This window comes from Ranitomeya variabilis, chromosome 4, assembly GCF_051348905.1.
Source record: "Ranitomeya variabilis isolate aRanVar5 chromosome 4, aRanVar5.hap1, whole genome shotgun sequence".
NCBI classification, from domain to species: Eukaryota; Metazoa; Chordata; class Amphibia; order Anura; family Dendrobatidae; genus Ranitomeya; species Ranitomeya variabilis.
In genome coordinates, this window is record NC_135235.1 from 251,870,292 (window position 1) to 251,894,953 (window position 24,662).

Below are 24,662 nucleotides of genomic sequence, written 5' to 3' on the forward strand. Positions count from 1 at the left end.
AGCGGACTGTAGTGATGTGTTTGCAGCATGTAGCCGCTGGTGCAGCGGACTGTAGTGATGTGTTTGCAGCGCGTAGCCGCTGGTGCAGGGGACTGTAGTGATGTGTTTGCAGCATGTTACCGATGGAGCAGACTGTAGTGATGTGTTTGTAGCGCGTAGCCGCTGGAGCGGACTGTAGTGATGTCAGCACATTCAGTGCTCCGCTGGTGGAGGGGACTTTTGTGTACGCTTCATATCTTCCCTCCTTATAAAACAGACGATTGTTCATTATGAAACTTTTATTTCTGGTCCTCGTGTCACGGACATAAAATATACTGTCTTCTGATTGGCTCTTGGCTACAATATAATCTTATATACATGAAGTGACACATGAATCGCGGCCGTCGCCCCGCGCAGGAACGAAGGATAATGGAGCGCAGTGTCTGCATTATGGTCCCCAGCAACAAGCGAGATCTGGTCACACCCGACTCCGGCCGAGTGGCCAATCCCTGCCACAGAGCTGGGGGTTTGTTCCAGTGGCATCACGCTCCGACGTGCCTCTGTGGGATAGGCACATGGCGTTGACCTCTCTCCTGCCTGCTTAATTTGTTACAATGTATCAGTGCAGGTGAACTGTATGGAGTTCAGGTAGAAGTACGAAACCTTTGAGAGGCAGCAAGCAGAGATTTTGACGAGTCTGAAGCAGAAGGGAGAAAGTCAGAACTTTTCATTGCTCCGCTATCGGCGTCTTGTCTCGCCCTGTTGACAAGTGGAGCCCGGGGCGGAGAAGTGACGCAATCACTGTCCTCGGACTTTGCCCGGCTGCTGCTCGTGCCATCATCTGGGTGATACGGTATCTGCTCGGGGTCGGCGATCAGCGCTGCTATCTAATCACTTCGCTCCGCAGCCTCGAGCTTTGTGGCCCGATTAGTCGGCATTCATTAAACGCTGTAATTACACAGTTACAGGGTGCACCCCTGAGGGAGCTACTGGGCAGGAACAGGTTAATCAGCTGAGATCGCAGTTCTTCCAACTATATAAGTGGAGCGGGATGACGCCGGCCACCATCTTTTCTGCGCCGCCATCTTAGTTGCTCTTCTTGGCTTCGCTGTTTTCTTGCGCCAGTTTCCTGCACAGGTCGTGGGGGCCGTTTCCTTCCAGGGCGGACGGGTTCTTGTAGGACCCCCCGATTTTATCCCAGAGTGTGAAGTACTGACCAAAGTTGTAGTCGAAGTAGAGGTGGTGGTCGGTGTGATGAGCGGCGCCATTGATAATGCTCTCGAAGGCCTTGGGGACGCGGTAATCCCCATCATGGATGGACACGGTCCAAATGTTGACGAAGATGTAGAGGCCCAGGTAGGTGACCTTGTGCAGCGGGAAGATGAAGGGGTAGATGTGGTACGGGAGGCTCTGCAGGAAGCCGTCCAGCGGGTGGAAGGCGTGGCTGGCGAACGGCGTGGTCACCTTCCACAGGTGGTGAGGCTTGTGCACGTTCTGAAAAACATAACCAGGGTCCGACGTCATAAACCTTCCTCTAATCAGGGAGCGGCGGGGCCTGAAAGGTGCCAGATTATCAGATACTGTGGACGATTAGGCGCCCAATAATCGGGAGCCCGAACCGCCCGACCAATCGAGAGTCCAAAATGCCCGACAATCAGGAGCCCGAACCGCCGACAATAGGAGGTAACATTTATCTATTCAATGACTGCAACAAAAAATCTCTTCAGTGTGCATGGGGGGCACGCAGCGGAGCCTTCAGTGCGAGGGGGCACAGAGACATCAGTGTGAGGGGCTCGCGGCAGCAGCTTCAGTGTACAAGGGGTGAGCGGCGTACCTTGTAAATCAGCTTATGGTGCAGGAAGCGATGGATCCAGTAAATGCACATATCCGTGAAGAAGAGGAAGGAGAACATACTGAGGATGACGCCAAACCAGCCTGGGGGAGGGGAAACAAAGGGCATCAGTCATATATGGACAATGCTGGATGACTGTGTATATATGATCCAGAGTTACAGCCTGTATTATACCCCAGAGCTGCACTCACTATTCTGCTGGTGCAGTCACTGTGTACATACATTACATTACTGATCCTGAGTTACCTCCTTATTACACTTCAGAGCTGCACTCACTATTCTGCTGGTGCAGTCACTGTGTACATACATTACATTACTGATCCTGAGTTACCTCCTGTATTATACTCCAGAGCTGCACTCACTATTCTGCTGGTGCAGTCACTGTACATATACGTTACATTACTGATCCTGAGTTACATCCTGTATTATACTCCAGAACTGCACTCACTATTCTGCTGGTGCAGTCACTGTGTACATACATTACATTACTGATCCTGAGTTAGTCTACGTTCACATTAGCGTTCGGCACCGCAGCGTCGGGCGCCGCAGCGTCGCCGCATGCGTCATGCGCCCCTATATTTAACATGGGGGCGCGTGGACATGCGTTGTGCTGCGTTTTGCGACGCATGCGTTTTTTTGGCCGCAAGCGTTGGGCGCAGAGAACGCAGCAAGTTGCATTTTTTTTGCGTCCAACTTTCGGCAAAAAAGGACGCATGCGTCGCAAAACGCAAATGTGAACGTAGCCTTACATCCTGTATTATACTTCAGAGCTGCACTCACTATTCTGCTGGTGCAGTCACCGTGTGCATATATTACATTACTGATCCTAAGTTCCATCCTGCATTATACTCCAGAGCTGCACTCACTATTCTGCTGGAGCAGTCACTGTGTACATACATTACATTATTGATCCTGAGTTACATCCTATATTATACCCCAGAGCTGCACTCACTATTCTGCTGGTGCAGTCACTGTGTACATACATTACTGATCCTGAGTTACATCCTGTATTATACTCCAGAGCTGCACTCACTATTCTGCTGGTGCAGTCACTGTGTACATACATTACTGATCCTAAGTTACCTCCTGTATTATACTCCAGAGCTGCACTCACTATTCTGCTGGTGCAGTCACTGTGTACATACATTACATTACTGATCCTGAGTTACATCCTGTATTATACTCCAGAGCTGCACTCACTATTCTACTGGTGCAGTCACTGTGCACATACATTACTGATCCTGAGTTACATCCTGTATTATACTCCAGAGCTGCACCCACTATTCTGCTGGTGCAGTCACTGTGTACATACATTACTGATCCTGAGTTACATCCTGTATTATACTCCAGAGCTGCACTCACTATTCTGCTGGTGCAGTCACTGTGTACATATATTACATCACTGATCCTGAGTTACATCCTGTATTATACTCCAGAGCTGCACTCACTATTCTGCTGGTGCATTCACTGTGTGCATATATTACATTACTGATCCTAAGTTCCATCCTGTATTATACTCCAGAGCTGCACTCACTATTCTGCTGATGCAGTCACTGTGTACATGCATTACATTACTGATCCTGAGTTACATCCAGTATTATACCCCAGAGCTGCACTCACTATTCTGCTGGTGCAGTCACTGTGTACATACATTACATTACTGATCCTGAGTTACCTCCTGTATTATACTCCAGAGCTGCACTCACTATTCTGCTGGTGCAGTCACTGTGTACATACATTACTGATCATGAGTTACATCCTGTATTATACTCCAAAGCTGCACTCACTATTCTGCTGGTGCAGTCACTGTGTACATACATTACATTACTGATCCTGAGTTACATCCTGTATTATACCCCAGAGCTGCACTCACTATTCTGCTGGTGCAGTCACTGTGTACATACATTACTGATCCTGAGTTACATCCTGTATTATACTCCAGAGTTGCACTCACTATTCTGCTGGTGCAGTCACTGTGTACATACATTACATTGCTGATCCTGAGTTACCTCCTTATTACACTCCAGAGCTGCACTCACTATTCTGCTGGTGCAGTCACTGTGTACATACATTACATTACTGATCCTGAGTTACTTCCTGTATTATACCCCAGAGCTGCACTCACTATTCTGCTGGTGCAGTCACTGTACATATACGTTACATTACTGATCCTGAGTTACATCCTGTATTATACCCCAGAGCTGCACTCACTATTCTGCTGGTGCAGTCACTGTACATATACCTTACATTGCTGATCCTGAGTTACCTCCTTATTACACTCCAGAGCTGCACTCACTATTCTGCTGGTGCAGTCACCGTGTGCATATATTACATTACTGATCCTAAGTTCCATCCTGTATTATACTCCAGAGCTGCACTCACTATTCTGCTGGAGCAGTCACTGTATACATACATTACTGATCCTAAGTTACCTCCTGTATTATACTCCAGAGCTGCACTCACTATTCTGCTGGTGCAGTCACTGTGTACATACATTACATTACTGATCCTAAGTTACCTCACGTATTATACTCCAGAGCTGCACTCACTATTCTGCTGGTGCAGTCACTGTGTACATACATTACATTACTGATCCTGAGTTACCTCATGTATTATACCCCAGAGCTGCACTCACTATTCTACTGGTGCAGTCACTGTGTACATACATTACATTACTGATCCTGAGTTACCTCCTGTATTATACTCCAGAGCTGCACTCACTATTCTACTGGTGCAGTCACTGTGTACATACATTACATTACTGATCCTGAGTTACATCCTATATTATACCCCAGAGCTGCACTCACTATTCTGCTGGTGCAGTCACTGTGTACATACATAACTGATCCTGAGTTACATCCTGTATTATACTCCAGAGCTGCACTCACTATTCTGCTGGTGCAGTCACTGTGTACATACATTACATTACTGATCCTGAGTTACTTCCTGTATTATACCCCAGAGCTGCACTCACTATTCTGTTGGTGCAGTCACTGTACATATACGTTACATTACTGATCCTGAGTTACATCCTGTATTATACCCCAGAGCTGCACTCACTATTCTGCTGGTGCAGTCACTGTACATATACGTTACATTACTGATCCTGAGTTACATCCTGTATTATACTCCAAAGCTGCACTCACTATTCTGCTGGTGCACTCACTGTGTACATATATTACATTACTGATCCTAAGTTCCATCCTGTATTATACTCCAGAGCTGCACTCACTATTCTGCTGGAGCAGTCACTGTGTACATACATTACATTACTGATCCTAAGTTACCTCCTGTATTACACTTCAGAGCTGCACTCACTATTCTGCTGGTGCAGTCACTGTGTACATACATTACATTACTGATCCTCAGTTACCTCCTGTATTACACTTCAGAACTGAACTCACTATTCTGCTGGCGCAGTCACTGTGTACATACATTACTGATCCTGAGTTATATCCTGTATTATACTCCAGAGCTGCACCCACTATTCTACTGGTGCAGTCACTGTGTACATACATTACTGATCCTGAGTTATATCCTGTATTATACTCCAGAGCTGCACTCACTATTCTGCTGGTGCAGTCACTGTGTACATACATTACATCACTGATCCTGAGTTACATCCTGTATTATACTCCAGAGCTGCACTCACTATTCTGCTGGTGCAGTCTCTGTGTGCATATATTACATTACTGATCCTAAGTTCCATCCTGTATTATACTCCAGAGCTGCACTCACTATTCTGCTGGTGCAGTCACTGTGTACATACATTACATTACTGATCCTAAGTTACCTCCTGTATTATACTCCAGAGCTGCACTCACTATTCTGCTGGTGCAGTCACTGTGTACATACATTACATTACTGATCCTAAGTTACCTCCTGTATTATACTCCAGAGCTGCACTCACTATTCTACTGGTGCAGTCACTGTGCACATACATTACATTACTGATCCTGAGTTACCTCCTGTATTATACCCCAGAGCTGCACTCACTATTCTGCTGGTGCAGTCACTGTGTACATACATTACATTACTGATCCTAAGTTACCTCATGTATTATACTCCAGAGCTGCACTCACTATTCTGCTGGTGCAGTCACTGTGTACATACATTACATTACTGATCCTGAGTTACATCCTGTATTATACTCCAGAGCTGCACTCACTATTCTGCTGGTGCAGTCACGGTGTACATACATGAGCATACATCCTGAGTTACATCCTGTAATATATACAGAGCAGCACTCACTATTCTGCTGGTTTAGAGCAGAACTTTCCCAGCATTCTCTGCCTGTCCAGAGCTGTCTCCCTGATGCGTGGTCTTTACACCGGGAGTTATGCAATCATCTGATACCAGAGAAACTAACTGTCCCCGGCGTTAATGCAGCGCCACTAATCAGCCAGAGGAAGCTGCTGACTGTTTAAAGGTCCAGCAGATTTGTGAGTGCAGCTCTGGAGTATAATACAACGCGTGTGCAGTATTATCGTGCTGTTAGTGTCCCCGCTCTCTTACCGTAGGGGGAGCTGTCAATGTTGTCATACAGCCGGCTGTAGCCCCGGACTTCAGCTAAGAAGAGGCCGACGGTTGGGACACTCATCCACGGCATGGACTTCAGGGAGTAGACGATCTCTCGTCGCACCTGATTCTATAGCAAAAAGGAGAAAGCGGTGAGCGCAGCTCTGAGCACAAGACGTAAGGAAGACTGGGCCCAATACATGCCCTCCTTACTGATGCTCTCCTAAGCCGGACCTATGGGGAGTGGAGGTCGTAGTCTTTTCTGGTCCAGTGACCACAGTGCTATTCAGATCATGTGACGGTCGTGGTACAGATTGTCAATACAGCTCTGGATGTGACTAGAGGAGACATCATGATGTCACAGCAGAACAACGAATGCACGAATGCAGCTCTGGATGAGAGTGGAGTAGAACATACAATGGAGCCGCATTATGAATGTCGCGTTGGACGTTAGTGGTGTGGATGACATGGTCTAATGACAGAATTATAAATGCAGCTCTGGAGTTGAATGGAATAGAAGACGTGTGAATTACAATATTGCTTTGAATGTGACAGGTGCAGCAAATATAATAGAAGAATTATGAATGCAGCTCTGGAGGTTACTAGAGAATAAGATGTTCCAACAGAACAGAGAACGCAGCTCAGGAGGACTGGGAACATTGTGAGCAGATGGAAGAAGATACGAGGTGTTATGAATCCTACAGAGTCACATGGGAATTGTAAGACGCCATTTACAGGGGGCTCTGCAGAGACGGCAGCGATCACACGACTGCTCACCTCCAGGAACTGCGGGTGCTTCATCAGAGAGTGGTCGAATATGAAGAAGTAACTGAGGGCCCCGAAGAGGAAGTAGATGACCACCGCTCCCAGATTGGTGACCACTAAGAGGCTGAGGAACTGCCGCAGGGGGTGGTCCTCGCTCCAGGACACCGGGTACACGTGAGGCGTGAAGAAGTGATGATCGGCCACGTTCAGGATGAGATCCATGGTGGCCCCTGAAACCGGAACCAAACATCAGTCACGGCCTCTTGTCCATGGTGAAGCCCCCACAAGTCTGAACGCCGCTGTACCCCAGGAGCAACACTCAATCCCCAGCCCGAGGTCGTGGGGGCATGTGCTGCCATGACGATACTCCTCCAGTAAGAATAGATACCAGGATATATGGGGTAGATCCAAGCGGGCCCCAGCACCCTGGCCACAGACCGCACAGGGGCCCCAGAGCCATGGCCACAGACCGCACAGGGGCCCCAGAGCCATGGCCACAGACCGCACAGGGGCCCCAGAGCCATGGCCACAGACCGCACGGAGGCCCCGCCCACAGACTGCACAGGGGCCCCCCGGCCACAGACCGCACAGAAGGGCCCCACAGCCCCGGCCACAGACTGCACAGGGGCCCCACAGCCCCGGCCACAGACTGCACAGGGGCCCTGGCCACAAACTACACGGGAGGCCCTACAGCCCCGGCCTGCCCTTCAATCCATTGTCCCTCTATTCTCTCCCCAGTGTCACCCCGCTCCTCACCTGTGTCACCGGCTCCTCACCTGTACCCTTCCAGGCTCCGCTCTCTCCCCGCTCCTCACCCGTGTCACCCCGCTCCGAGTCCTCACCTGTATCCCTCCGCTCTCACCCCGGTGTCACCCGCTCCTCAGCTGTGTCTGTTCCGGCGCTGTCGCAGGTGTCACTGCCGACTGCCGAGGGGGCGGGACTCCGTCCTGTTGTGACAGCGGGTAGGGGGCGTGACTAGATGGACTGATGTGAGGTCACGTTCTCCTCCACTGGTGAGACTATCGACAGGCGCGCCATGTGACCAAGATAGCAGCCCCTGATTGGCGAAGCTCCTGTCTCCAGTCGGCCGGGACACGCCCCCTGATTATTACTGCGACCACTGAATTGGATGAAGGGCAGTAGGTGTGGTCTCAGGAGCGTTGGTATATCGTCGTCAAGGGCGGAGCCAGACGTGTCAATCATGTGTAAGGGGCGGGGTTAGGCGGCGCGTAGGATGTAGTGACACCTTGAGGTCGGTGCGCGCACTGCAGCTCCTGTCATGATGTGCAGACGGCGGGAAAGTTCTCTGTGAGGGACGAGACTACGGGGCCACAGGGAGGAGACTGTTCTCTGGCTCGATGTTTTCTGACTTGGTGGTGTTAATGTGCTTTGGCTCGGTGGTCTCGTTGTTCTCTGGCTTGGTGGTCTCGTTGTTCTCTGGCTCGGTCTTCTCTGGCTCTGTGTTCTCTGGCTCGGTGGGATCGTTGTTCTCTGGCTCGGTCTTCTCTGGCTCGTTGTTCTCTGGCTCGGTCTTCTCTGGCTCGTTGTTCTCTGGCTCGGTCTTCTCTGGCTCGGTGGGCTCCTTGTTCTCTGGCTCTGTCTTCTCTGGCTCTGTGTTCTCTGGCTCGGTGGGTTTGTTGTTCTTTAGCTCGGTGGGTTTGTTCTCTGGCTCGGTGGTCTCGTTTTCTGGCTCGGTGGTCTCGTTGTTCTTTGGCTCGGTGGTCTCCTTGTTCTCTGGCTCGGTCTTTGGCTCTGTGTTCTCTGGCTCGGTGGTCTCGTTGTTCTTTGGCTCGGTGGTCTCCTTGTTCTCTGGCTCGGTCTTTGGCTCTGTGTTCTCTGGCTCGGTGGGCTCGTTGTTCTCTGGCTCGGTCTTCTCTGGCTCTGTCTTCTCTGGCTCGGCGGGCTCCTTGTTCTCTGGCTCTGTCTTCTCTTGCTCGGTGGGTTTGTTGTTCTCTGGCTCGGTGGTCTCTTTTCTCTGGCTCAGTGGTCTCGTTCTCTGGGTCGGTGGTCTCGTTGTTCTTTGGCTCGGTGGGGTCTTCTTTATTACTTATTATGATGGCGGCCGTGCTTTTGTGTTCTCTGTGTAGTAAATTACTGGTGTCCTTCGTCTGCGGTTTCTGGTGCCGCTCCGATTCTCCTCCTTCGGCCTCGTTCACATCATGTTTTCAGTCTGAGTGTTGCCTGTGAAAAAATGGACAACACTCCGACCAATGTAGCAGTGGGGCCGCGCCACTGAATCTACGTGTGAAATTAATGGTGGCCTACGCTGGAGTCCTCCGTAAATTGGGTGAGATTCACCCATTCATGTCTTGGGGTGCGTGAAAGAGATCAGACACCGCAGGAGCCGCAGTGTTACAGCCGATACAGATACATTGTGATTCTGCAACATCGCAGACTAAATTATTCATCAGAGCCCGGAGGTAAAGGAAAAGAGTGCGGCAGAGGTTTAATGCCGGCTAAGTTCACATTTGCGTTGTGCGGCGCAGCGTCGGCGACACAACGCATGCAAAACGCATGCACAACGCAGCGTTTTGTGACGCATGCGTTCATTTTTTGCATGATTTTTGGCGCAGAAAAAACTGCATCATGCTGCGTCCTCTGCGCCGACAGTTGCGCCAAAATGACGCATGCGTCACAAAACGCAAAACAAAGCATGTCCATGCGCCCCCCATGTTAAATATAGGGGCGCATGACGCATGCATCGCCGCGGCTGCGCCCGACGCTGCGCCGCACAACGCTAATGTGAACGTAGCCATATGGCAGCTGCATGCCCTCCAGGTTGTCCGTCTGGCCCTCCCCCGAGTGTCCGTCTGGCCCTCCCCCCGGTGTCCATCGTGTTCTACGTTCAGTCACCACGTCTGTGTCTGGAGTTTCCATCACCGGCTGTTTATCTGCTGCTGATAACCATTTATTTTTTGGAAGCCTCATGATGTCTGGTGCCGTTCCCACTGCAGCGCTGCGACCACATCTGACCTTTCCTCTAATCAAGGATGCACATTGCTGTGTATTACCGTTGTCCTGCAGTTAACCATTTGCTGATTTCTTCTGTCTGCCGTTGTCCATCTGTCTTGTACAGCTCTGCCATTAACCATGTGTCCGCAGGAAGGCCATGGCTGACCTTACAGCTACGGTTCCTGTGTGTCACGTACCCAGTTCTCAGCACGTGAGTTGGATTTGCGCCTGCAAATCTATTTCCCCTCTCTGTCGAGCATTCAACCTCAGTCCTATGCTTTATTACAAAAAGATACAGTGCTTACAATAAAAAGGGTATAAAAATATGGGAATAAAAAGACATAAATATGCAAGACAGTTATAAAAATAAACGGGAGAAAACTTACAGAAATATCTAACTTTGTAGTCTGCTTTCTGCTCCCTGAGGGGGGGCCGAATATGGACTGGAACACATCAGCTTGGCTGCCCCTCAATCTGTGAACCACGATTCTATGTGTACAGGCCTAACTTATAGAGTCACCCTGGAGGTCAAATTTTTAGACCAGCCTCTCAGGTTGGTATTCTAATTGCTCGTTTGTGATTGGACCGTGGCCGCTCCCCCAATGAATATATTTCCTCTGAAATTCTCTGTGTAAATTTCTCACAGGTAGATAGTGTCAGGCTGTAATTGACATCTCCCTTCAAAAGAGCAGAAGGTGTGAAACGCTTCCTCTTCCTGGTTCTTAGCAAGACCCCCTGGTGAGATTGGAGACAGTAGGCTGCTTTCTCAGCATAACATATGCTGTGACCTCTGTAAGACCTGCAGTCTCAGGACAGATGTTAAATTACTGCTAGTCACGCATATATACCTATACATATTTCGCTACACTGTGTATATCCTCGCTCTTGGCTGTGTCTTGTGGCATTTTGTGCTCCACTTGTCCGTCCTGTTGTCTCCGCTGTCCTGACCATGTACTGCTGCCATTGCCATCGGTCTGTGTTGCTCATCCTGACCTCTGGGGCACATGAACCTCCCAGCAGGTGAGTCCATACCCCCCTCCTTTCTACTTTACACATTCTCTACCACAGATTTTGTTATTAATTATTGGGACAGATTTATCAAACTCGTCTCACAGTAAAATGCTCTGTTGCCCTTAGCAATCCATCACATCGCAGCGCTCCTCTCTACAGCTGCTGTGGTGACACGGAAGCTTCGCTGTGATGGGTAGTTATGGGCAACAGAGTAGTTTACTGTAAGACGAGTTTAATTTGTGACCTCCAGATCTGTCCTGGCCAAAGATTCTGGTAATGCTACATGAGAACACGGCCGGTGCATTCCTCCTCCGACCGCAGAGTCTGTAAGATTAGCTGACAGGTACAAGGCCTGATGACGGCACAGCCGGTGCAGAAACGTGTGGCCTTTCTATTAGCCTGTTCCCTGCACTGCTGGACGCCCCGATTCTGGTTTCTACATCTGCAGTGCTCGGGATAACAGATTTTTCTCTTATTTACATGTATTTTTTCTTTCTCATGAAGCCAACAAACATGACGGACCTGACCGGAAAGTCCTGTGCGAATGTGACAGACTGGTCTGACGTGTGCCGGCTTGCGCAGTTTCTAACTTACAATTACCTTTTATATAGGAAGATGTCAGACGGCTCGAAGAAGAGCGGATGGGTCTGGCGGGTTCATAAACACATGGGGAGGCTTACGAGAAATGTGGACAGTTTTTATTACCATGAGGTGTAGCAGACTTGGCAGTTACTATCATTTTTAGTAGTTTACAAAAGTAATGACTTTTGACTCACAACTGTCTGACTACCCATTTGTTTTCGCTATGGTACTTGTTGTTCCACAGCTGGCCGGTCTCTGTATCGTGATCTCATGCTCTTTGAGTTTTCCTTATGACTTCACCTCCACCTCTCCCGCCTCTTTGTTCCCCCAACTATACTGGTGACCTCAACCTGGGGATCCGCCCTCAGCAAATTCATAAAACCCCTAAACCCCTCAATGCAGGCGAGCCTATGACAAACAAGTTGCAGTTTTAATAATATCTGGTGTTCAGTCCTAACAGTGATGGCCTCTACTGAAACCCCCAGGGGTGACAATCTCTGGGTGCATCAACAGTACAGTAACACACAGCCCCCCGAGGAAGCCTAAAACGCGAAACTTGCGTCAGGGCGACAGCACAAGCACTCACCATACTATTTCCCCACGTGGGTAAGCTTTATTTCATGCACTTTATGCCTAGGGGACTCTTGGATAATGTTTCAGACACTGACACAACCTAGCTATTCCTTCTGCCTTTACTTCTGGACAAATACTATGAGAACACTGTTCTTGTACTAGTATGCCACCTCCTGCCTATTTCACAGTACTGTCTGGCATACATATACTCTTTCTTTCCCATAGGATTTGAGAGTTACATACAGTGGGGAAATAAATATTTGATCCCTTGCTGATTTTGTAAGCTTGCCCACTGACAAAGACAAGAACAGTCTATAATTTTAAAGGCAGGTTAGTTTTAACATTGAGAGAGAGAATATCAAAAATAAAATCCAGAAAATCACATTGTATAAATTATATAAATTTGTTCGCATTTTGCAGTAAAAAATAAGTATTTCATCCCCTACCAACCATTAAGGGTATGTGCACACGTAGAATGGTCCACTGTGGATTTTTCTGCAGCGGATTTGATAAAACCGCAGGGCAAAAACACCACATTTTTCCTGCGGATTTACAGCGTTTTTTGTGCGGATTCCACTGCGGTGTTACACCTGCAGTTTTCTATTATGGAGCAGGTGTAAAACCGCTGCGGATTCCGCATAAAGAATTGACATGCTGTGGATTGTAAACCGCTGCGTTTCCGCGAGTTTTTTTCCGCAGCATGGGCACAGCGTTTTCGGTTTCCCATAGGTTTACATTGTACTGTAAACTCATGGGAAACTGCTGCGGACCCGCAGCAAAATCCGCATCGTGTGCACAGAGCCTAAGAGTTCTGGCTCCTACAGACCAATTAGACGCTCCTAATCAATTCTTTACCTGCATTAAAGACAGCTCTCTTAGGGCTGTCCCACACGTCCAGATAATTCCGGTACCGGAATAAATCGGTACCGGAGTTATCCGTGTCCGTGTGCCTGGGAACCCACGTAGGCCATACGTGCGGCACACGTGTGCCGCCCGTATGGCGAGTGGGTACCACACGGAGCGTGTGGTACCCTGCATCGTGCTGAAGCCGCGATTCATATGTTCCCTGCAGCAGCGTTTGCTGCAGAGAAAATGATTAATAGTGTTTAAAATAACGATCTATGTGTCCGCCGCCCTCCCACCCCCTGTGCGCCCCCCCGCTGTTCTGAAAATACTTACCCGCCTCCCTCGCTGCTTCCTGGTCTGGCCGCGGCTTCTAGTGTATGCGGTCACGTGGGGCCGATCATTTACAGTCATGAATATGTGGCTCCACCTCCCATAGGGGCGGAGCCGACTATTCATGATTGTAAATGAGCGGCCCCACGTGACCGCATACAGTAGGAGGCGCGGGGCAGAGAGGAAGGAGTGACAGCCAACGAGGGAGCGGGTGAGTATTTTCTGAACAGCGGGGGGGGGGGCGCACAGGGGGTGGGGGGGCGGCGGACACATAGATCTTTATTTTAAACACTATTATTCATATTTTCTCTGCAGCAAACGCTGCTGCAGAGAAGATATGAATCGCGGCTTCAGCACCATGTGGGGGGGACAGCGCTTACTGTAGCGCTGTCTCCTGCACGCACACGGACCCCAGACGGAGAACGTCCGTGTGAGGTCCGTGTTTTACACGGACCCATTGACTTTAATGGGTCCGTGTAATACGTGCGCTCCCACGAACACTGACATGTCTCCGTGTTTGGCACACGGAGACACGGTCCGCAAAAAATCAATGACATCTGAACAGATGCATTGATTTTTATGGGTCTACGTGTGTCAGTGTCTCCGGTACGTGAGGAAACTGTCACCTCACGTACCGGAGCCACTGACGTGTGAAACTGGCCTTACATAGTCACCTTTATAAAAGACTCCTGTCCAGAGACTCAATTAATCAGTCAGACTCTAACCTCTACAACATGGGCAAGACCAAAGAGCTTTATAAGGATGTCAGGGACAAGATCATAGACCTACACAAAGCTGGAATGGACTACAAAACCATAAGTAAGACACTACGTGAGAAGGAGACAAATGTTGGTGCAATAGTAAGTAAATGGAAGAAATATAAAATGACTGTCAATCGACATCGATTTGGGGCACCATGCAAAATCTCACCTCGTGGGTATCCTTGATCATGAGGAAGGTGAGTGATCAGCCTAAAACTACACGGGGGGAACTTGTTAATGATCTCAAGGCAGCTGGGACCACAGTCACCAAGAAAACCATTGGTAACACATTACGCCGTAAAGGTTTAAACTCCTGCAGTGCCAGCAGGGTCGCCCTGCTCAAGAAGGCACGTGTGCAGGCCCATCTGAAGTTTGCCAATGAACACCTGGATGATTCTGTGAGTGATTGGGAGAAGTTGCTGTGGTCAGATGAGACAAAAATTGAGCTCTTTGGCATTAAGTCAACTCACTGTGTTTGGAGGAAGAGAAATGCTGCCTGTGACCCAAAGAACACCATCCCCACTGTCAAGCATGGAGGTGGAAAGATTATGTTTTGGGGTTGTTTCTCAGCTAAGGGCACAGGACTACTTCACCGCATCAATGGGAGAATGGATGGAGCCATGTACCGTAGAATCCTGTGTGACAACCTCCTTCCCTCCGCCAGGACATAAAAATGGGTTGTGGTTGGGTCTTCCTGCAAGACAATGACCCAAAACATACAGCCAAGGCAACAAAGGAGTGGCTCAAAAGAAGCACATTAAGCTCATGGAGTGGCCTAGGCAGTCTCCAGACCTTAATTCCATAGAAAACTTATGGAGGGAGTTGAAGCTCCGAGTTGCCAAGCAACAGCCTCAAAATCTTCATGATTTAGAGATGATCTGCAAAGAGGAGTGGAGCAAAATTCCTCCTGACGTGCGCAAACCTCATCATCAACTACAAAAAACGTCTGACTGCTGTGCTTGCCAGCAAGGGTTTTGCCACCAAGTATTGTCTTGTTTACCAGAGGGATCAAATACTTAGTTCTCACTGCAAAATGCAAATAAATGTATATAATTTATTCAGTGTGATGATTCTGAATTTTATTTTTGATATTCTATCTCTCAATGTTAAAATTAACCTACACTTAAAATTACAGACTGTTCATGTGTTTGTTAGTGGGCAAACTTACCAAATCAGCTAGGGATCAAATACTTATTTCCTTCACTGTATATGTATAAAACTAATATCTCTTCATGTGTAAGATCCAAGTCCATTGCTTTTTGATATTGTAATCCTTGTTGTATTGTATGGTTTTAGTCTTCACCAATTACCCATTATATATTGTCTATTGTTTACAACTTTTATACATTAGTAAGTTTTCACATTTGTAAATATTAATATGCCTGTCACTCTCACTTTCTTTGAAATTGGGGCAAAGTGCTTCAATTTTTTTTTGTAGGATTAAACAATACAGTAATGTAGATTATAGGGCTGAACTTAATTATTACAAGGTTACATCTCTGTATGTGATTTATTATTTCACCATTCTTTTGTTAAACCCCAAGATTTACAGTAATTTCCCGCTGAAAAAGGCAGATGTGATGGTACCAGTTGTCACTAGGGTCACAGGGAATGCCTTTTCCTGCCTTTTGATCTGACATCAGATATATGGATTATCAGACTGACATATACAGAAGTGCCTCCATTATTCACTTCTCATGTAATACAGTAGCGGGGTCTATAAGAGCACAGCTGAGTGTAATTGTCTGATAACTGCAGGCCCTGCTTAGGTGCAGCTATATCTATATCTGGCCTTAAAGGGAACCTGTCACCCCCAAAATCGAAGGTGAGCTAAGCCCACCGGCATTAGGGGTTTATCTACAGTATTCTGTAATGCATTCTGTAATGCTGTAGATAAGCCCCCAATGTATCCTGAAAAATGAGAAAAAGAGGTTAGATTATACTCACCCAGGGGCGGTCCGGTCCGATAGGCGTCCTGGTCCGGGGCCTCCCATCTTATGATGATGTCCCCTTCTTGTAGTCAACGCTTCGGCGCAGGCGTACTTTGTCCTGTTGAGGGCAGAGCAAAGTACTACAGTGCGCAGGCGACGGGAAAGGTCAGAGACGCCCAGCACCTGCGCACTGCAGTACTATGCTCTGCCCTCAACAGGGCAAATCAGTACGCCTGCACCGGAGCCGCAGCGTGAAGACAAGAATAGGACATCATCGTAAGAAGATGTGAAGCCCCGGACCGTGACACCCATCGTACCGGGACCGCCCCTGGGTGAGTATAATATACGGTAACCTCTTTTTCTCATCTTTCAGGATACATCGGGGGCTTTTCTACAGCATTACAGAATGCATTACAGATTGCTGTAGATAAACCCCTGATGCTGGTGGGCTTAGCTCACCTTTGATTTTGGGGGTGACAGGTTCCCTTTAAAGCATAAATGTTTCATGTGACTCTACAGCAGTGTTCCCCAACTTCGGTCCTCAAGAACCACCAACAGGTCATGTTTTCTGGATTTCCTTAGTATTGCACATGTGATGGAATTATTACCCGTGCAATACTAAGGAAATACTGAAAACATGATCTGTTGGTGGCTCTTGCGGACCTGAGTTGGAGAACACTGCTCTACAGTAGGGTTGAGCGAAACGGGTCGGCAATTTTCAGAAGTCGCCGACTTTTGGCAAAGTCGGGTTTCATGAAACCCGACCTGGCCCCTGTGTGGGGTCGGCCATGAAGTCGGCGATCTTCTGAATCTGGAATCGGAATTCCGATACCGATTCCCGATCTGTTTAAGATATCGGGAATTGGTATCGGAATTCAGATTTAAGTGTAAAATAAAGAATTAAAATAAAAAATATCGCCATACTTACCATCTGATGCGCCCTGGTACTAAGCGGGAACCTTCCTTCCTTAGAATCAGCCTTCCAGGACCTTGCGGTGACGTCGCGGCTTGTGATTGGTCGCGCGGCCGCCCATGTGACCGCTCGCGCGACCAATCAAAAGCCGCGACGTCACCGTAGGTCCTGGAAGGGCTGATTCTTAGGAAGGAAGGCTGCCGGAAAGAAGCAGGGCGCGTCCGAGGGTGAGTATATACCTAATAGGAATATACTCACCCTCGGCTTCTTTCCGGCAGCCTTCCTTCCTAAGAATCAGCCCTTCCAGGACCTTCGGTGACGTCACGGCTTGTGATTGGTCGCGCGAGCGGTCACATGGGCGGCCGCACGACCAATCACAAGCCGCGACGTCACCGCGACGTCACCGCAAGGTCCTGGAAGGCTGATTCTAAGGAAGGAAGGTTCCCGCTTAGTACCAGGGCGCATCAGATGGTAAGTATGGCGATATTTTTTATTGTAATTCTTTATTTTACACTTAAATATGGATCCCAGGGCCTGAAGGAGAGTTTCCGCTCCTTCAGACCCTGGGAACCATTGGAAACCCAATGCACTGCATTGGGTTTCGAGTTTCGGCCGACCCCGACTTTTTTATAGGATCGGCCGATTTCACTCGACCCGACTTTTGAAAAAGTCGCGTTTCGTGAAACCCGACCCCATCCTATAAATGTAAAGGTCGCTCAACCCTACTCTACAGTATAGGCTGGCATGTTTGCATATGAGGAGTAACACTTCCTTCCATTATATGACTTGATTCCAATATTTTTCACCAGTTTTTCCCTCTGCAGGCTTAATCTCCAATTTTCACTTGTATCTGCATTAGTGGGTGCAGACAAGCTGTAATGTTGTCTCCCATACATACACTGTGTGCAGAATTATTAGGCAAGTTGTATTTTAGAAGACTATTTTTATTATTGCTCAACAACTATGTTCTCAAACAACCCAAAAGACTCAAATATCAAAGCTTAATATTTTTGGAAGTTGGAGTGTTTTTTTTTTTAGATTTGGCTATCTTAGGAGGATATCTGTTTGTGCAGGTAACTATTACTGTGCAGAATTATTAGGTAACTTAATAAAAAACAAATATATTCCCATCTCACTTGTTTATTTTCACCAGGTAAACCAATATAGCTGCACAAAATTTAGAAATAAACATTTCTGACATCCAAAAAATTAGTGCCCAATATAGCCACCTTTCTTTATGATGACACTCAGCAGCCTCCATCCATAGATTCGGTCAGTTGATCTGTTTACGGTGAACATTGCGTGCAGCAGCCACCACAGCCTCCCAGACACTGTTCCGAGAGGTGGACTGTTTTCCCTCCCTGTAGATCTCACATTTTATGAGGGACCACAGGTTCTCTATGGGGTTCAGATCAGGTGAACAAGGGGGCCATGTCATTATTTTTCTTCTTATAATAATAATAATAATAATAATTTTATTTATATAGCGCCAACATATTCCGCAGCGCTTTACAACTTATAGAGGGGACTTATACAGACAACAGACATTACAGCATAACAGAAATCACAGTTCAAAACAGATACCAGGAGGAATGAGGGCCCTGCTGCTCGCAAGCTTACAATCTATGAGGAAAAGGGGAGACACGAGAGGTGGATGGTAACAATTGCTTTAGTTATTTGGACCAGCCATAGTGTAAGGCTCGGGTGTTCATGTAAAGCTGCATGAACCAGTTAACTGCCTAAGTATGTAACAGTACAGACACAGAGGCTATTAACTGCATAAAGTGTATGAGAACATGATGGAGGAACGTGATTATGTTGTTGTTTTTTATTAATAGGCCACACAGGGATAATTAGGTTAATGCGTTGAGGCGGTAGGCCAATCTGAACAAATGAGTTTTTAGTGCACGCTTAAAACTGTGGGGATTGGGGATTAATTGTATTAACCTAGGTAGTGCATTCCAAAGAATTGGCGCCGCACGTGTAAAGTCTTGGAGACGGGAGTGGGAGGTTCTGATTATTGAGGATGCTAACCTGAGGTCATTAGCAGAGCGGAGGGCACGGGTAGGTTGGTAGACTGAGACCAGAGAGGAGATGTAGGGTGGTGCTGAGACTTTGAGACCTTTACTGGCCTGCCTCGCTGTGGAGTAGTTGGAGGCCTGTGATGGAGCATTGTCCTGCATGAAAATCATGTTTTTCTTGAACGATACCGACTTCTTCCTGTACCATTGCTTGAAGAAGTTGTCTTCCAGAAACTGGCAGTAGGTCTGGGAGTTGAGCTTCACTCCATCCTCCACCCAAAAAGGTCCCACAAGTTCATCTTTGATGATACCAGTCCCCCACCTCCACCTTTCTGGCGTCTGAGTCGGAGTGGAGCTCTCTGCCCATTACTGATCCAGCCCCGGGCCCATCCTTCTGGACCATCAAGAGTCACTCTCATTTCATCAGTCCATAAAACCTTTGAAAAGTCGATCTTAAGATATTTCTTGGCCCAGTCTTGACGTTTTATCTTATGTTTCTTGTTCAGAGGTGGTCGTTTTTCAGCCTTCCTTACCTTGGCCATGTTCGTGAGTATCGCACACCTTGTGCTTTTTGTTACTCCAGTAACGTTGCAGCTCTGAAATATGGCAAAACTGATGGCAAATGGCATCTTGGCAGCTTCACGCTGGATTTTCCTCAATTCATGGGCAGTTATTTTGTGCCTTTTTTGCCCAACATGCTTCTTGCGACCCTGTTGGCTATTTGCCATGAAACGCCTGATTGTTTGGTGATCACGCTTCAAAAGTTTGGCAATTTCAAGACTGCTGCATCCCTCTGCAAGACATCTCACAATTTTGGACTTTTCAGAGCCTGTCAAATCTCTCTTCTGACCCATTTTGTCAAAGGAAAGGAAGTTGCCTAATAATTAAGCACACCTTATATAGGGTTTTGATGTCATTAGACAACACCCCTCCTCATTACAGAGATGCAAATCACCTGATTTACTTAATTGGTAGTTGGCTCTCAAGCCTGAACAGCTTGGAGTAGGACAACATGTATAAAAAGTATCATGTGATCAAAATACAACTTGCCGAATAATTCTGCACACAGTGTATTTTGCACAGACAAGAAGGATTCCTGCTCTTCCTGTGTTGCACATATTCAGAAGCAGCATGGAGGACATCATAAGTCAGTACTGAACAGTGTAGCTGTGAATTCAGCTCTGGAGTTAGATAACACTGACTATACAGCAGTACTGAGCGGTGCTGAAGTGAATGCAACACTAGTGTGAGATACACCCTTACTGGAAAGTGCCATCTAGGGTACACGTGAGTCTTTGCCTCTTCTCCTGCTCTCTATAAGCATCAATAGGCAGCTCTCTCACTGAGCTGAAGGTGTCTTGGTTTTTGACCAAGGTGAATTTTAGCAGTTTTTCAAACTAAATCATGAGTTCATGAGGTAGGTGGAAGAGAAGTGGCTCATAATTGCAGAAAGATTTCTCTGATACATAGTTGCTTATTTTTAGGCTTATATCCTTATGTTTGCAGTCTCCCACCTTTTTGTATCCTTCCATGTTTGTTGCCCATTTATCTCAGTTTCTTTGTTCGGTGAGTCGCAGGGTCAGTGTAGCTGTCAAACACAATTATCGATGACGGTCAAGAAATTGTATCCTTGCTCCCAGCTACAAGGATGGGGCCGTGCGTCAGCACAGGCAGACATTCTGCGATGCGCCATAGCACTGGTAGTAGATCATGCTACATATCTGGAATAAAACCCACTGAAGTAATGACATAATCACATTCGGACATCTTGGGAAATTGTTACAGGTATTTGCAGAATGAGCTCTATTTCAGGTGGGTACGAGGGTCTCTTTTTTGATGCTAAGCCCTAAGGGGTCCTGACATTTCAGCTGCACGGATACATTGTAACAAACTATATGCACAGGGCTACTGATCCATCTAGCTCAGGATTGCCTAGACTAGAGGTATAGATTTTCAACCTCTGGACGAAATTACAAATGGCAAGCCGAGATTTTGAAACGGGAGCAATTGAAATACAAAGTCTACTGTAAAGTTGCAGAACGTCTCACTATGTGATGCTCGCGCTTAACCTACTCGGGACTGGACTCTGGGTCTGGACAGGTTCCCTCTAGGATAGGCCGGGGACACACACAACGTATAAAAAAACGGTCCGTTTTTCACGGACGAGAATTGCACAAATGTTTCCAAAACAGTGATCCGTGTGCAGTGTGAGGATGCGATTTCCTCGCATCAAATGATCCTTTTGACATCCGTGTGACATCCATATGGCATCCGTATGCCGAGATCTTCTCGCAGGCTTGCAAAACCGACATCTAATGGATTTATGTGCTCAAATGTTCTTAAAACATATATACAGTATGTATATATATATATATATATATCATTGAGACACACACATATATATATATATATATATATATATATATATATATATATTCTGTATTTATATTTAATTCAGCGCGATATATGTGAAAAGCCGGTAATTCAATTGCCGGCTTTTCATTTCTCCTTCACAAACCCGACATGATATGAGACATGGTTTACATACAGTATACCATCTCATATCCCCTTTTTTTTTTGCATATTCCACACTACTAATGTTAGTAGTGTGTATGTGCAAAATGTGGGCGCTGTAGCGTGTAAAATAAAGGGTTAAATGGCGGAAAAAATTGGCGTGGGCTCCCGCGCAATTTTCTCCGCCAGAGTGGTAAAGCCAGTGACTGAGGGCAGATATTAATAGCCTAGAGAGGGTCCATGGTTATTGGCCCCCCATGGCTACAAACATCTGCCCCCAGCCACCCCAAAAAAGGCACATCTGGAAGATGCGCATATTCTGGCACTTGGCCACTCTCTTCCCACTCCCGTGTAGCGGTGGGATACGGGGTAATGAAGTGTTAATGTCACCTTGCTATTGTAAGGTGACATTAAGCCAGATTAATAATGGAGAGGCGTCAATTATGACACCTATCCATTATTAATCCAATTGTATGAAAGGGTTAAAAAACACACACACACATTATTAAAAATTATTTTAATGAAATAAACACGCAGGTTGTTTTAGTATTTTATTGCTCTCTCAATCCACCTGAAGACCCTCGCTTGGCAAAATAATAAACCAACAATATACATACCTTCTGATGAACTGTCAGGTCCCACGAAGTAAATCCATCTGAAGGGGTTAAATCATTTTACAGGCAGAAGCTGCACTAAAGCACTCGCTGGTGCCTGTAAACCCCGGGTGCTGAAAGGAAAGCTGGGTGATCTGTACTTATATTGAGTTGCGGTGAGGCGCCCTCTGGTGGATGAACTCATATGAACTCGAGCGTGGGAACTTTTCCAAGGCTCCAGTTCATGAGGACATCCAGCAGAGGGCGCCTCACCGCGACTCAATGTAAGTACAGATCACTCTGCTTTCCTTTCAGTACCCGGGGTTTTACAGGCACGAGCGAGTGCTTTAGCACAGCTCCTGCCTGTAAAATGATTTAACCCCTTCGGATGGATTTACTTCGTGGGACCTGACAGTTCATACTGTTGATACCACCCAGCCTGGAGCTATGACCCCCCCCAAACCTTTTAGTAGTGGCTGGTAATTGTACAGTTACCATCAATTATCCGCTTGTTTTCTCCACCAGTTTCATACTGAGAACTTTAGAGCTAATTCTGCCACAATGGACTGGAAACTTCCTACACGCTACCTGTTTTCCTGCAGGCACAGCTGCCACCATCTATTACTATGGCAGCTAAACAGTCCATGCAGAACACAGCAGAAAATTTACTGATTAGTTTTTTGTGAATTCGTTTGTAGAAGGATGACCCCTTCCTGTCTCGGAGATGGAGTAATGGGTGGGGAAGATTTTCTTAGCGCACCCTGGCTCCTCTGATCCTTGTAGATGGATGACTCCTTCCCAGTGGCGGATTATAATGAGGTCAATCTGGGCAGTAGCCCAGGGCCCAGTGGTGTGGGGGGGCCCTGGGCAACCGCTCAGATTGACCTCGGCCGCCATCAGGGCATTACTGCCCTGACTGGCGTATGGGCCCAGTGGGCAGAGGGGGCCCGCATCGGGCCCCGTCTCATCTGCTCACCGGGCCCCCCCTACAGGCGCTGCGGCAGTAAGGCTATTGACGTGTGGGCCCGCACGTTAATAGTTAACAGCCGCCAGCCATTCGGAGGCTGGCAGGTGACGTATGCCGCAGTGCGCACTTCGCCGGCATCTGACGTCATTGTCATCTGCCGGTGAGTGCGCACTTCACCTGAGTGGAGGGAGGAAGCTTCGCCCGCTGGCTGCCGCAGGAGCGCGGCTAAGTAAGAACTTGTGTTTTTTGTTATTTTTTTTATTTTTTGAAAGCGGCGATCCCGGGGCAGAAATGCTGGACACGCTGGGGGCAATATGCTGGACACACTGGGGCAGAATGCTGGACACGCTGGGTGCAATATGCTGGACACACTGGGGCAGAATGCTGGACACGCTGGGTGCAATATGCTGGACACGCTGGGGGCAATATGGTGGACACGCTGGGGGCAGAATGCTGGACACACTGGGGGCAAGATGCTGGAGACACTGGGGGCAAGATGCTGGAGACACTGGGGGCAATATGCTGGAGACACTGGGGGCAATATGCTGGAGACACTGGGGGCAATATGCTGGAGACACTGGGGGCAATATGCTGGACACACTGGGGGCAATATGCTGGACACACTAGGGCAGAATGCTGGACACACTGGGGGCAGGATGCTGGACAAACTGGGGGCAATATGCTGAAGACACTGGGGCAGATTGCTAGACACACTGGGGGCAATATGCTGGACACATTGGGGGCAGAGATGCTGGACACATTGGGGGCAGAGATGTTGGACACTGGGGGCAGAGATGCTGGACACTGGGGGCAGAGATGCTGGACACTGGGGGCAGAGATGCTGGACACTGGGGGCAGAGATTCTGGACACTGGGGCCAGAGATGCTGGACATACTCGGGGCAGGACTGGAGACATGGGCAGAATGTAGATACTGGGCATGATTGGAGACACGGGGCAGCATGAAAGACATGGGGCAGGATTGGAGACAGATCGGGCAGGATTGGAGACAGATTGTGCAGGATCATGGGGCAGGATGGATACAATGGAGACTGATGGGGCAGGATCGGGAGATCATATGGGGCAGAATGGATACTCATGAGGGCAGGATGGGAGAACATATGGCTGGAGCCAGGAATGAGATATACGGGGCCATGATGGGGGGATATTATTATTACCAAAGGGGCTAATTAATGGATATTATTACTGCAGTGATGTATTTATTTTGTTTTTTGAGGACACTGCTTTAAATGGGGGGGCGGTCCTGTTACTGTGTAGAGTGACACTATGTTGCCTCTTTTTCTTCATGCGGTGTGCTGTAGAAGTTGGGAAAAATTATGTAATGTGTTCTGAAAGCAGAGCTCGAGATAATCGTGTTATTTCCTGCAGAGATGAGCCCTGGCTGGATGAAGTGATGGCGGTCTTTGCTGGATGAAAGATGAAGGACTTCACCTAGAGACGTCACTGGTGAGTCAGTGTTACCTATACACTGACACTATACTATATACTGAACTGAAGGGTAAATTGACTAGATCAATGGATGTTTGACAGGTTAT

General features: G+C 47.7%; 1 protein-coding gene across 3 annotated transcripts; it reads right to left on the minus strand.

Moving 5' to 3' along the window:
- Window positions 1-260: 260 nt before the first annotated feature.
- Window positions 261-8,252, minus strand: SC5D (sterol-C5-desaturase). Of its 3 annotated transcripts, none has more exons than XM_077249469.1 (5): window positions 7,957-8,252; window positions 7,127-7,344; window positions 6,347-6,479; window positions 1,814-1,914; window positions 261-1,473 (listed from the first exon to the last, which is right to left on the minus strand). In XM_077249469.1, the coding sequence occupies exons 2-5, from the start codon at window positions 7,334-7,336 to the stop codon at window positions 1,066-1,068; spliced, it is 852 nt and encodes a 283-aa protein (XP_077105584.1). In that variant the 5' UTR covers window positions 7,337-7,344; window positions 7,957-8,252; the 3' UTR covers window positions 261-1,065. The 3 variants fall into 3 exon arrangements, with proteins under 3 accessions (XP_077105584.1, XP_077105586.1, XP_077105585.1); XM_077249471.1 differs by having other exon boundaries at window positions 7,891-8,032; XM_077249470.1 differs by having other exon boundaries at window positions 7,871-7,978.
- Window positions 8,253-24,662: the final 16,410 nt, after the last annotated feature.

What these genes read in the sequence shown, in the direction of transcription:
- SC5D (XM_077249469.1), bottom strand. Translation starts at nt 7,336, where the DNA reads ATGGATCTCATCCTGAACGTGGCCGATCATCACTTCTTCACGCCTCAC. An exon ending in AGCACCCGCAGTTCCTGGAG is followed by an intron (nt 6,480 to 7,126) that starts GTGAGCAGTCGT and finishes TTTTTGCTATAG; the next exon opens with AATCAGGTGCGACGAGAGAT. An exon ending in CATTGACAGCTCCCCCTACG is followed by an intron (nt 1,915 to 6,346) that starts GTAAGAGAGCGG and finishes CCCCTCCCCCAG; the next exon opens with GCTGGTTTGGCGTCATCCTC.